At 38.8% G+C, this 13,957-nt stretch overlaps 1 protein-coding gene across 3 annotated transcripts in view; it reads left to right on the top strand.

Moving 5' to 3' along the window:
• The window catches only part of GRM1 (glutamate metabotropic receptor 1), a 432,450-nt gene that overhangs the window by 340,280 nt on the left and 78,213 nt on the right, over positions 1 to 13,957 (top strand). For all 3 annotated transcript variants that reach the window (XM_028103377.2, XM_028103378.1, XM_028103379.1), the window contains exon 4: positions 12,439 to 12,685. In XM_028103377.2, coding sequence (XP_027959178.1) covers positions 12,439 to 12,685 — 247 coding nt within the window. The remainder of the gene's footprint in view (positions 1 to 12,438; positions 12,686 to 13,957) is intronic.

The following is a 13,957-nucleotide window of genomic DNA, read 5'->3' as shown; positions in this document are numbered from 1 at the left end:
CTGCTATCCTAGGCTACTGGGGTCAGGTCTTTGCAAACTGACCTTGCTCAATCTCATCAAATCACACTCATCAAAAAAATGCATTTGAGGAACATATGGAATGTAGCATCGCTGGGCCAATATTTCTGTTGACTGTGGGACTTTTTTAGTGTTTTATGGGAATTTTGCTTTCTAGGATGCGAGGTGTTATACCATTTTTGGATGATGCCTCAATCATGGGATTCAGTTCTACTGAAGTAATTGGGCAACATATCAAGATTTTTCCCTCATGGCTTCTAGTTATTCTTAGATGAGGGTATATGAGACAAACACAAATGTGTTTAACATGATGTTCTGTCTACACTTATCTCTTGTTCATATTTGTACCCAAAGTGGACTTTTTTCTAGTGTAATAAAGCCAATTAGTTTTCATTAAGACTTGGAATTTAGATGAGATACATGTGCCTGACCACCCCTTAATGTATCTGATTCTCAAAAACATATAAACAAGTATCCTCCTCTAGAGAGAAGGGAGAACACAGAAGGCTTGACACCCACTAAGGTTCAAAATTGAGACAGCAGATATAATGGACAAGGTTAGTCATAACCAAGGCTGGATTGAAGGAGTGAGGGATAGATACCTGAAACTCATCATGAAAGTAGGAAAAGTCTAGGCTGATGTACTAGATTTATACCAAAGCCTGTATAATTTGAGGATAATCCTGGCTTCAGGTGTAAAATTGAGTGATAGTAGAACTCTTTCTGACCATGCGTGTGTATGTGTGTGTGCACGCATGTGCACGTACTTGCACATGCTTTGGGTTAAATAGATGCATGTGTGCATTCAAAGTACTATACTATTTTGAAGCCTGATATTCTGTAGCATTCTTCAAATGAACTTAAGGTAAGAAGGGGAAGCCTCCTTCTCATTAACACAAGGCATGCTGAGTTGTCATAGTACTCTGGATGAGGTTAGAAACATGGCATTAGTCCCCCTTTGCTGATTTCTTTCATAACTAGGAACAAAAAGGCAACAGTGGAGATGAATTTCACCCTTAACTAGGGATAAGAAAGCCAATGTAGAGGGTCACCTGGGTGGCTCAGGTGGTTAAGCATCTGACTCTTGATTTCAACTTAGGTCAAGATCTCAAGATCCAGAGATCAGACCCCGCATCAGGCTCCGTGCTGGGCATAGAGCCTGGTTTACATTTTCTCTCTCTCCCTCTGCCCCTCCCTGCCAGCATTCTCTCTCTCTTTCTCTCTGTCTTTCTTAAGAAAAAAAAAAAAAGAAAAGCCAATGTAGAGATTAATTTGCTGAGAAATGAGCACTGGAACCAAGGCTTATATATTCACCCTGTATATGCTCAGAAATATTTGGGAAGGATAACCCAGAGAAGAGATTGATCAGCATGACACTGTCACATTGATCAAATATGACAGCTGCTTCTCGTGGTGAGGTCAACAGGAAACCCATTAAAAGCATCTTCTCAAGAACATTTGGCATTGATTTTTCAGTTGTGCCCCCTGAAAGTTCACAGAACTACAAAGTGAAGGCGGCAATGATTTCGCTTTCCTCCATAACTGCTGAATCAGAATCACCAGATATGTCTGCAACTGCTCATATAGACTGGAACAGCATAAAAATACACTGGTGTGTTTTTTTCAAGTTATTTTAGTTCCAGGGGAAAAAGCTTGTTTTGTGTACCAAGGGATACTGTGGTTTATTGGTGAGTTTCCATTGCCCCTGGCTTCCTTGAATGTGACGGAGATACAAGTTTTAGAAGCCCAGATTAGCTTGTATATGAAGAGAAAGGATAGCTGGGGGCCATTGTGCTGCCAGAAATCCACCACAACACATCCCCTATTTCTACTGTCAATTGCAAAGCCACCATCATATTGTCAGAATAGACTCCACCTGCAATGGAAACACACCTTGCTTGTTTCCATGCAGTAATGAGTTTTTTAGATAATTGTCTTCTGCATTATCTCAATGTTTCTCATAGTGAATGACCGACAGCTCAGAAGAAGGATCATGACCTAACTGAGGCTTGATTATTATTGATGGTAACTAGAATACACTTGAGAACATTCAAAAAGAAACCTGATGTGATGACTATAAGCTATTACTTGATATTACTGAATATAAACTGTAATATAGATGAAGTGTCTATTTAATACATTATTCAAATTAGGAGCTCTTAAAATCTGTAGAAATAAAATAAGAAGCTGTGTATAAATGGAAAAAATGAAGGTTAGGAAGTTCAGGCAATTATTTCAGTCTGAAGCAGTAAGTGAGAAAGTTCTTCAAATCTCTTAACAGAACCAAACAGAACCAAAATTCTGTTCCATTTTAAGCTTGTGAACTGAGTGTTGTAGGAAGAGAGCTGTTCAAGGCTCATACCCATCCAATTGTCTGAGGGGAGGAAGATGTTAGTACCTGGAATAATAGGAATTTATAATACCTTTTAAAATAAAAGTTTAAAGATAATGCAAGCTTATGTATTTAACAGAATAAGAATTTAATATTGTAGTGACTGCATTCTCATTTGAAAATCAGCCATCCATGGTGCACATTCCATATGTTGGACTCTGTGCTGCTTCTAATATTTTAAAGAGTCAAATTGTATGACCCAACTCTAAGGATGAGAATTTAAAAAAGGAATCAATCAGTGTAAAATTCCAGGCAGGCTTCATGCAGGAGGTTGGACACACACTGCTGTTAAGCAGGTGTAAGACACTGAGTAAAGAAAACAAGAGGCTTCCTGCATAGCAATATTGACAGAGGTACAAATAGTGTGGAGGAAACAGTAAAAACCTAAGCCTTTATAGTAACTTGGCTAAAAAAGATACCAATAATACTACCTATGATTTATTGAACTTTAAATACCGAGTCACAAAGTAATAAGGCAAAGGGAGTCCCAGCAGGCTTTCAGTACAGGCAGCTCAGGCTTCTTTCGGGCACCATCACTCTTTTTTAGGCCTTATTTTCCTAGACGGTTGTCCAGTCCTCAGTGACTATTTTCAACATGCATAAGCTCAGGAGTCTTATTCTAACCCAATGACACCCATGAGGTCCTGAGGAAGATAGGTGAACTTAAACAAGCAAACAAAGTTACTGTTTTTCTATAGTTAGTTGGGGTTTGGATCTCAAACAAAATTCAGAATTACACAGCTTGGGATAGGCCCAGCAGAAGCCTTGTTCAATCTGACCTTGTTAGATCCAAGTAATTTCAACCATGCTCCATCTTTTCCAAACTATCCTGCTCTCCAAACCTCCAAACTTTGAGTTCAGATTATATCACCATTGAGAAAGTCAAATTACAACATACCTGACAGAGCCCAATAAAATGGGACCCTTCTCTTCCATGGTAAAAATATACCAGCAAATTGGATAAAGAAACTATGGTACGTCTAGACAACAGTATATTATTCAGTGGTAAAAGGAAATAACTATTAAGATGTGAAAAGACATGCAGGACACTTAAATGCATCTTATTAAGTGAAGGAAGCCTGTATGTAAAGGCTATACCCTGTGTGATTCCAACTAAGTGACAATCTGGAAAAAGAAAACTATAGGGGCAATAAAAAGATCAATGGTTGCCAGGGGCTTGGGGGTGGGGGGATGAATAAACACAGCACAGAAGCTTTTCAAGGAAGTGAAAATACTCTGATGGATATAGGTCATTAAACATTTGTCCAAACCCATAGATTGTACACCACTAAGAGTGAGTTCTAATATAAACTATGGACTTTGGATAATAATAATAATAGGTCAGTGTAGGTTCATAAATTATAACAAATATACCACCCTGGTGGGGAATGTTGATTGTAGGGAAGGCTGTGCATTGATGGGGGCGGGGAGTATATGGGAAATCTGTGTACCTCTCTCTCAATTTTGCTGTGATTCTGAAACTGCTTTAAAAAGTAAAGTATTTAAAAATATATATGCTAGCATTTATCTAATATTTGCTCTGTAGAGGGTTAGGAATATGGAAAGTTTTTATTTTTCCTGTTTGTACACACATATTTGTATCATTGTAGATCAGATCATTTTCTTAATATAAATCTTTGCAGTAAAATTACTCAATCAAGATGCTCCCTCTTGATGTATTTTGAAAAAATTGACCTTCAAAAAATCTATACCGTTCATTCTACCACCAGCTGCATATTTGAGTGTTCATTTTACCATATCTTGACCAACACTACATACTAACATTTTGTAAAATTTGTCACTTTGATAGATGCAAATTACACCCTTTGTTTGCTTTGGTTACTAGAGTAAACCCTTCTCTTTATTTTGAATTTTGTATTCCTGTCAGTTGCCTCATTAGTTTTAAATTAAATAATGATATTTATTATAGTGTGTTCAAATAGTTATAATTGCTTCACTTATGTGAATTTTCTTGTAAATTTAAAAATATAAGTCTTATTTACCAAGCGCATCACTGTGCTGTATCTTTAGAATAGGAATTTTCTGGAAGGAAAGTTGTTGGAAGCAGTGCTATCTGAATTTCTGCTGTAACACATAGACCCCAAGTTCTATGAGAAGGCCAAGTCATATGCAGGCAGTAATCCCAGGGTCTGGGAAGCTAGCTTAATATCTCTGTCCTTTACTTTCTACATTTAGTTTAGCTCCTTTATTTACTTTGTTTTATGAACTTTTAGCAACATCTCTACCAAATGAACTGATTTTATTGAAGCATTCAGTTTCATTATTAGTTTGCCATATGATGGAGTATATAATAACATTTGATGGCCTCTTATGATTTTATAACCTTTGGTAAATTCTTATGAAGGAGGAAACATGGTAGAAGGCAACAGGCATAGTGAAGTAAAACCATTCCTAGCTTTTCTAGTACCACCAGGCAGAACCTGGGAAATGAAAGACTGGGAGAGGGCAAGACTGGGAAATGGGCTGCCAGATTCTGCTAAAATCTAGTCTGGAGGCAAATCACTGTTCCCAGGGAGTACTGCCTGGATTGCCATATTACACATCTCTGGAAGGTGCCATTCTCAGAGAAGGCAATGATAATAGTACCCCCTGGAGTTCTGCAACATGAAAGTCCTTCTTGGAACTAGAGACAGGGATAGGCAAATAACTTAAGCAGAAAAGGGAGAACCCATGTTGGGGCCTTGGAAACAAGAAGTCATGGAAGAGCCATGTAGACATCTGCAAACTAACAGTGGCCAGAGATGGTGCCCTTTTAATGGGCTGGTTCCAAGGCAGGACTTCTGTCACTAGGAAGGGGATTGGGAAGAACAAGTTTTTAAGCAACTGTGGTACCATAGAAGCTGCTAGGGAAGGTACTGTAACAGAAATATAGAGAGTTAAGTATTGGATTGAGCAAATGATAAAGCCATGAGCTCAAGACTAGGAGGAATAAAGATGATTCTTGTTGAGTTGAGGGATGTAGCAGATACTATTGGTGCCCTACCCAGATCACCTTTCCCAGCCAGAATACTCATAGCCCTGATATGCTGATAACAACCTCCAGCTACCTCCTTCTATGAAGACTTGCTCTCAGACAACCTGGAAATGCCTCATCAGGAAGGCTGCACCTCCCCACCACTTCCTCTGCCCCCTAGAAGCACTTGGCCAAATGACTGACTGACTCGAAATTTCAAAAACTGGCTCCCTTGCTAATTCTGTGGCCAATCTGTATTCCAGAGCATACTTGTGGGATCAGACTGAAATTTCTCTCCAACTGAGAAACTGCTAGCTTATTACCCAGCCCTGTCCTGATTCCCTCCCTCTCTTTCTCTTGAGAACACAACTCAATAAATCATTAGCAAAAGAATCTCTGCCTTAGGTTTTACTTCTCAGGAACTCAAGCTAGATAAGATAGGTGGCCTGGAATCTGCTAGACTGTAGTTAATAGACTCACGATTCTAAAAAATCTTTCCAACTTTTCCCACTCCACATCAGGATTGATTGTGAGGCACTTTTCTCAACTACTGTCAGCATTGGACCCTTTCAAGGTTATCTGCTAAAATGAAGATTCCTGGGCTGTATCATAAATCCACTAAAAAAGCATCACCATTATTGAGGCCCAGAGCACCCTGGGAGAGTCTCACATACTTTAAAGATGAATAGTGATGTTCCGGGGCTTGGAGTAGAAAGAGGTTTATTGATGGAAATCAAGTAGGTGGGCAAATGAAGAGAAGTGGACCACAGGAGTTGGGCACCAGGCTGAAGCAGAAGTTGAGGGTTGAATGCATAGCCAACACCATGTAACACAAGTAAGAGGAAACTCAGTAGTGAAAGCAACTTTCCCAGAGAGGGATTCAGAGTTTAGAAATATCTACTAGAGAATTACATGTTTTTTTTGTATTTTTCTGTCACTTCCTTGACCCTTAGGGATCCTCCTTATAAAGTAGAAATAGTGAGACCTTCTACCTAACAACTTATATGCATGTCATGGAGCTAGACCAAAATAATGTGCTAGGTGCCTTAAATCACCAGTTGGAAGAAAGGGCATTACATAAATACAAGTTTTAACACCATTGATACATTCCTGGCTGAGTTTCAAAGCCACAGTCAAGTTTTGAAGCCTTATAATATTCATGAAGCTATAATGAAGTTCAAGAGGCTTCAGATTTAATCTTCAAAATGTCAGTCAATGAAAGGGATTTCTTATTCAATTTCTAAATTATTCCTAACTGAAGGCAGATAGTACCTACAAGATTTCCATAACCGGAGACTCATATTTGCTTTAAGAGTAAGACTGCATAATGGATAAGTTTTCTCATTTAATTTTGGCTGAATTTCAAAGGGAAAAAGCCTTTCAAATGAAGAGGAATTCTGTATACAGAAATTCAAGCAAGGATGAGGTCTGGTCATTTTTCACCAGGACCATGGAATAGTCTTGGGCTAAGAGAAAATAAGGTTGTCAAGACAAAGGCCTCAAGCTTATGGTGATTTATTAGTGGGAAATAAGGTATCATGGCACACTAATAGCATGTGAAGATGCAGGTAATGACACATCTGGTGCTTTCCAGCACACAAAACCACTGCAGTACAGCATACCCACTTTCCCTAGGACTTTTCCACACCTAGCCAGACATCAGCTGGTGGGAAGCATGTATGAGAGAGAATAGCAGATTTGCATTGTGGTCTTAGCTTATTCATACTGATTCTTATTCAGTGCAACTGTAACTCAATAACAAATTCTGGCTTTGACATCTCCATATATACCCAGGAAAAAAATAGGGTCAACTTTCTAGACATTGTTTGAGAAGATTTACATGGTATTTGTATTGTGGGGCTATGCACAAAATAGTAAATGTTTCTGAGTCCACCTTCGTCATCTTACAAAATAATCTGGATTCTAATTATGCCCAGATGTTTATATTAAAGGTAATCTGTACTCAGTTATCAATGACTGTCACTGGCATTTAGCAAGGATGACTAAAGAGTCCAACTTTCTGGTCATTGGTTTTCACACTCTCGTTCCCCAAACTTCACACCAGTAATTAGGGTCAGATGTACTTGTGCATTTTCTTCTTTACTTCTGTTCGTTCTTGTTAGAAATCCTAATTAGCAGTGAAATGGTTGAAGGAGAAGTGAGCCAAAGAGAGGAAGAGGAAATCAGCCTGAAGAACAAGAATTTTATAATAAGAATGTGTGATCTGACTTTTCTCCATTGTGTCTTTCCAGACTTAAAGGGAATAAATATTGGAAAGATAAAGAATGAATCAGTGATTATTTTCTTGAACTGGTTAAAAAAAATATGACCAGTAATAAAACATGGGTACAAGAATCAGCTCCTCAGGATTTAGGCTTTTGTCTCTGGGTTCTTTGGATTCATTCACAGCCATTGCAGCTATTATTTGCACCCATATGTGGAGAAGATTAACTCCTTCCTGGGAGCCACACATCCTCAATGACAGGACCAGTCCCTCATCAGGAAACCAGAGTCTCTCCTACCAGGTGGTCCTACCGATGACACCAGAAGATGTAGCATCTATGTTTATCAGGAAATGTAGTACAATCTATTTCTAATTCCTTTCCTGATCATTGTCCCAAATAATACGTACAGAAAAATATTTAGGTTTAATGAAGCATGTTTATCAGGAAATGTAGTACAATCTATTTCTAATTCCTTTCCTGATCATTGTCCCAAATAATACGTACAGAAAAATATTTAGGTTTAATGAAGCATGTTTATCAATAAGAAACACCTTTTTTTTTTCCTATTTGGTAATCTAGAAAATAGATCCTACAACTGAGAACCATAACAGGGATGGGGAGAAATACTTGTCACTTGTGTTAGGTGAGAATCCAAAATAAATAAGCACATATCTGAGGCAAATCAGTGCCTGTTAAATGCCAGGAACTACTCTCTGAGAGATTACATTCCAAGCCTATTAGATGGCAGGGGTAACAAGATCATTTAGCTGAAATAAGAAAGTGTTTTTTTAGGAAGACAATATGCTCTGAAAATAGATAAGGAATAATAGCTTTTAATTTTTTGTGGTAGGCAGAATGGCCCCCTGCAAATGTCCAAATCTCTGCAACCTTTGAATGTTATGTTGCATGGCAAAGATACTTTGCAGAGATAATTAAGGTTAAAGGGCCTTAAAAATAAGGGCATTTTTTTCTAGATTATCCAGGTGGACCCAATCAAACCACATGAGCCTTAAAAACAGAAAAATGTGGCAAAAGGATAAGTTGGAGAAATTTAAAGCATGGGAGAGACTCTACCCATCTTTGTCAGAGTGGCCATATGGACTGTGTGAAAAAGTATGTAGAAAACTTATAGGAATAACTGCTGACAGGTAACAGAGAAACAAGGACCCCAGTCCTACAGCTACAAAGAACAGAATTCAGCCAGCAACCTAAATGAGCTTGGTAAGGATTCATCCTCAGATTCTTATGAGATGCTACACAAGGCCCCACTGAGCCATGCTATACTGAGCCCTCTGACCTACAGAACTGTGTGATAATAAGTGAGTATTATTTTAAGCTGATAACTATGATCATTTGTCAAGGCTGATACGCAACTACAGAAAGTAGATAAGAGACCCCCATGGAGAAGACAACTAGCTCTCATAAAATCTACCGTCACAATAAATACTGTAGTGATCTAAGGAATATTTAAGAAGTGAAGAAATGTTTATTTCTCTGAAATGTTAACTGGACAGTGTGCTGTCTCCACTCTACTTCTATGATCTTTTCTGATTTCCAAGTCATCACAGATGCTGAAGGCCTACTTTTCAACCAACCAGCTGACTTTACGGCTATCCTTCAAGGGCAGTTGTTGCCCAGATTATATTTTTTTACTGCCACTTACCACAAGTTCAAAATCATTTTCAAAACTAAACATGTTTGAGGTTAGAAAGCTTTCTTTTAAGAGAAAATGGGACAAACTGAAATCTATGTACTTATACTCTGTTTACCTCCCTTCAAATCTTATGAAAAGGGTATTAAGAAACTGACCTTGCTCCCAGCTCCATAACTAGTAAGCAACACACTAGAGATGGAAATTCATGCTGTCTGTCTCCTAAGCATGGGGAATTTAAAGGACTTTTCCAGGTAATAGTTAATTACATCTCCTGCTTCTGACAGGTTTCTGAATTTATTTATTTATTTTTAAAGATTTTATTTCTTTATTTGACAGAGAGAGACACAGTGAGAGAGGGAACACAAGCAGGGGGAGTAGAAGAGGGAGAAGCAGGCTTCCCACTGAGCAGGGAGCCCGATGTGGGGCTCAATCCCAGGACCCTGGGATCATGACCTGGGCTGAACGCAGATGCTTAACCGACTGAGCCACCCAGGTGCCCCAGGTTTCTGAATTTATTAATAGGATTTTAAACTATATAGACACATACACATGCAAAAGAGTAAACTAGTCTCTCTTCATTTATACAATATCTTTCCCATTGTTTCTTGTTCACTATCCATTTGTTCCCAGCTAGAAAAAAATATTAAGTATTAAAACACAATATTGTCTTATTCTATAGAGGTTGATTCTTCCTCCGCTGGTGGGTTCTCTCTGGGCTGGTACAACCCCTACAGGCAGGGTGGGACATGGTTCTAAGTGGGCTCTGGGATGAGAACTTTCTACCAAATATTCCAAGATAGCTGTTGGAAAATTCCTGGCAACTCCTTGAAATCCAGTCATGTAGGTGTCTATATTCTGCCAAGATCAGGTCCTTTTCTGAAAATCCCTCCACTCAGAGGCAAGACTGCAGGGCCCTCTGCACTCTCTTCCTGTGTGAATCTGAAGTTCACAATTAGCACATTCACATTTTTTTATAGCATGGACTTCCCTTTCCTGTCACTTTCTGTGTCTCACAATTGAGCATATCATTATTTAAGCCTATCTTGTTGTTATATTATATACTCTCAGGCCATGTTACCTAATTGAATCGTGTGAGTATGTCCTATCACCTCATCTAGACTATAAACTTCTTTGAGTACTAATATCAGTTTATTAACTTTTTGTACCCCATGGCATGCCATTATGCATTCACACAGTGTTAGGGATATGATAGCACAGAATAAATATCTGATAGATTTACTTATATTTAACCCCAAATAGGTGATGGAACCTGCCTTGTTACAGAATATATGTATTAAGCCCTGTTTTTTCTGATCAAAACATCAAGAAATTTTAAATAAAGCAGCATTGTAAAATAAAATAATTATAGAGTGGGAATAATATCAGAATGACAAGGTAGTGCTAAGATGTGGGTAAGAGAGGGAAACAGAAAAAAGATTTTTTTAATCTAAGATAAAATTGAAATTTTAGGAAAACAACATACCTATAACATGTAAGGGTTGGTTATGCATGATATAAAATTTATAATGTAAAAAAAGACAAGTGAGGACACCTGGTTGGCTCAGTCGGTTAAGCATCTGCCTTCAGCTCAAGTCATGATCCCAGGGTCCTGGGATCAAGTGCCACATCGGGCTCCTTGTTCAGGGGGAGCCTGCTTCTCCCTCTGCTTGTGCTCTCTCTCTCTCACACACACAAATAAATAAATAAATAAATAAAATCTTTAAAAAATATATTTAAATAGTTAAGCTTTTAAAAATAACTTTTTAGGGATGACTGGGTGTTGTAGTCAGTTAAACATCTGTCTCTTGGTTTGGGCTCAGGTCATGATCTCAGGCTTGTAAGATTAAGCCCCACCTCTGGCTCCATACTCAGCTCAGAGTCTGCTTGGGATTCTCTTTCCCTATCTCTCTGCCTCTCCCACTCATGCTCTCTCTCTCTCAAATAAATAAATAAATCCTTAAAAAAATAACTTTTTAGAAATGTCCCATTTCATCTCAAGCTCAACATCAAAGTCAAAGCTCTTTACCATTTCTTCCAAACACTCCAACCTTCTCTCACTTCTCTGCTACTTGGTAGCAGGAAACTTAGTGTTCTGTGGACTCTCTAGGATGGAAGGAAGAGGTCAGCTGGCTGGGGGTGCAAGGAGCCCCTTGCTGTTCTCAGCCCCATCAACGGATGAATTCATGACCTTTCCCAGCTTCTAGCACCTGGAGCATACATAGCATAGATTCCTCACTATTGGTCAGGGGTGGACGTTTGGGGAGAGGGGAGGGAAAGCCTATCATAGAGAGAAGCAAATTTCTGGAAAAAGTACAAAATCTCTGAATTATGCCAGTGATGTGTCCCAAATGTATTTTGTTTTTCAAACCTATTATCTGTTTTCAACAAATCCAATTGGGTTCTGAATTTCTTATCCATACATAAGTCTTAAAGTTTAGACTTCTGATATGGAGCTCGTATCTAACTTGATACTCTTCTTGGGAAACTTGGTTGGCAATTGGGGAACTTTTGATCACTGTGACATAGGTAGAAATGATTGCAGGGTTTTTGAAATTCATGGGTAAAGTTTAAATGTGTAGTATGACTTTTCCATCAAGTAACAATTTACCTGAGCTTCTAATAATCAGCAAATCTGATTCCAGTATTTCTATACTGTCAACCATATATAAGGAGAGATTCTTACAAACTAGTTCTTTCTAATCTGGGTTTTTGTGGCCCTAGAGATGATGAAATTAGTGAAATCATCAAAAGAAAATAGCAGGGTTTAGGTAATACACAAACTGAGTTATTCTAGACTGCAAATTATCATAGAGGATATAAAAAACACCTTTTGAGTACTGTGATATAGGGAGACTTTTAATATAAGTCTCTGTGAACCAAGAGGGAATGAGTTATTTTCACTGCTCCTTAAGGATTTCCTTGCAATATTTGAAAGTTCTTTATTTTCACCTCTATGGAGTTTGTTTCATATGTTATGAAAGCATTATTGAATTCAGAATATAAAACCGAATAAACTATTTGCAGATAGAATTAGAACTAGTGACATGTATAAGGCTTGAACAAGTGGACTTGGCTTTTCCTTCCTCTGAGACCCCTGAAAAGCATTTGAGAATTAAACATGCATTCCTAGACCTCATTATCACCACCCTGAAAGCAGTCTGTTTTTGTGTTGCAGGCAATGAAAGCTTAGAAGAAAACTATGTCCAGGACAGTAAGATGGGGTTTGTCATCAATGCCATCTATGCCATGGCTCACGGGCTGCAGAACATGCACCACGCCCTCTGCCCAGGCCATGTGGGCCTCTGTGATGCCATGAAGCCCATCGACGGCAGCAAACTCCTGGACTTCCTTATCAAGTCCACGTTCATCGGTGTGTCTGGAGAGGAGGTGTGGTTTGATGAGAAAGGGGATGCTCCTGGAAGGTAAAGCAGTCTTTTCTGTAATGGTTCGAATAACCTTGTGATCCTCTTAGCTAGACAGATGGCAACTCTGGCCCCTTTGGTTCCCTGGTTTCCAGGGGTCATAAGGATATAGATACAACTGAAAGTTCAAAAGACAGGGCTAATCTTAGATGGAAATTATGTTGTAAAACATTGAAAACTTCTTGGTAAGCATTCACAATTCTGTATTCTCCGGTGCCAACCCCCTACCCAGCTATTACCCTGGCCCTTCTCTCAGAATGCATGGGACCTCCTACAAGCCCAAGAAAAGGATAAGATTACACCTGAGCAGCAGGCTCCTCCCTGGCAGTTCCAGCACCAGACCAGCATCTTTCTGATCAATTGCTCCCAAGGCCATCCTGGTTGTGTAAAGTTTTAATAAGCGCTTAAATATATGGGGCACCTGGGTGGCTCAGTCCATTCATTACATGTCTGTCTCAGCTCAGGTCATGATCCCGGGGTCCTGGGATCCAGTACGGCATCAGGCTCCCTGCTCAGCGGGCAGTCTGCTTCTCCCTCTTCCTCTGCCCCTGCCCTCCCTGCTCGTGCTCTCTCTCTCTCTCTCTCTCTCTGTCAAATAAATAAATAAATAAATCTTTAAAAAAAAAAAAAGAGCTTAATACATGAAGAGAACCAAGTCCTCCTTGTGTATCCCCTTTCCTTGGGCTAACTTAGGTTCCTACTAACATGTCTCTTGAAACAAAAAAGAAAAGAATTTTCTTTCTGGTATCAAGTCTCTATGGCTTCCAAAGAATCAGGAAGCAAAGAAAAATTAAACCTAACAAATATATATGTTTTTCCCCAAGTCATTTTATATACAGTCTGTTCTGCAACCGCTGCTTTTATAATATCAGTTAGCTCACATGTGATTGGTAGAGAATGATGTCAGTTTAAGGAGCAGTTGTCTTCATTCATATGAAATTTTCTAGGCAAGGATAATCAGAATCGTGGGAAAAGATTAAAGTCTGCTGCAGGAAAGAAAAAGGCCCTCAGCTTGGCTGCTATTCAGTATGCCCACAATCTTGTTTTTTTTTTTTTTCCCCTCTCTTAAGCCCTGTTATCTTTCAGTATATGATTTTACAGAATGAGAAATTTTAGGAAAGCATATGTTGTGTTAAAATGGAACATCAAATCATTTAATCCTCATTGCTATAGGCATATCATTATCCTCTTTTACAGATGATAAACTGAGTGTCAGAGAAACTAAGAAACTCACCTAAATTCATGCAGTGAGTAGCTGGTAGAGGCAGTGCT

The sequence above is a fragment of the Eumetopias jubatus genome, unplaced genomic scaffold, assembly GCF_037043125.1.
Source record: "Eumetopias jubatus isolate StellerSeaLion01/CBP00866 unplaced genomic scaffold, mEumJub1_p1.0 scaffold_6, whole genome shotgun sequence".
NCBI classification, from domain to species: Eukaryota; Metazoa; Chordata; class Mammalia; order Carnivora; family Otariidae; genus Eumetopias; species Eumetopias jubatus.
This window is presented reverse-complemented; position numbering and strand designations above follow the sequence as displayed.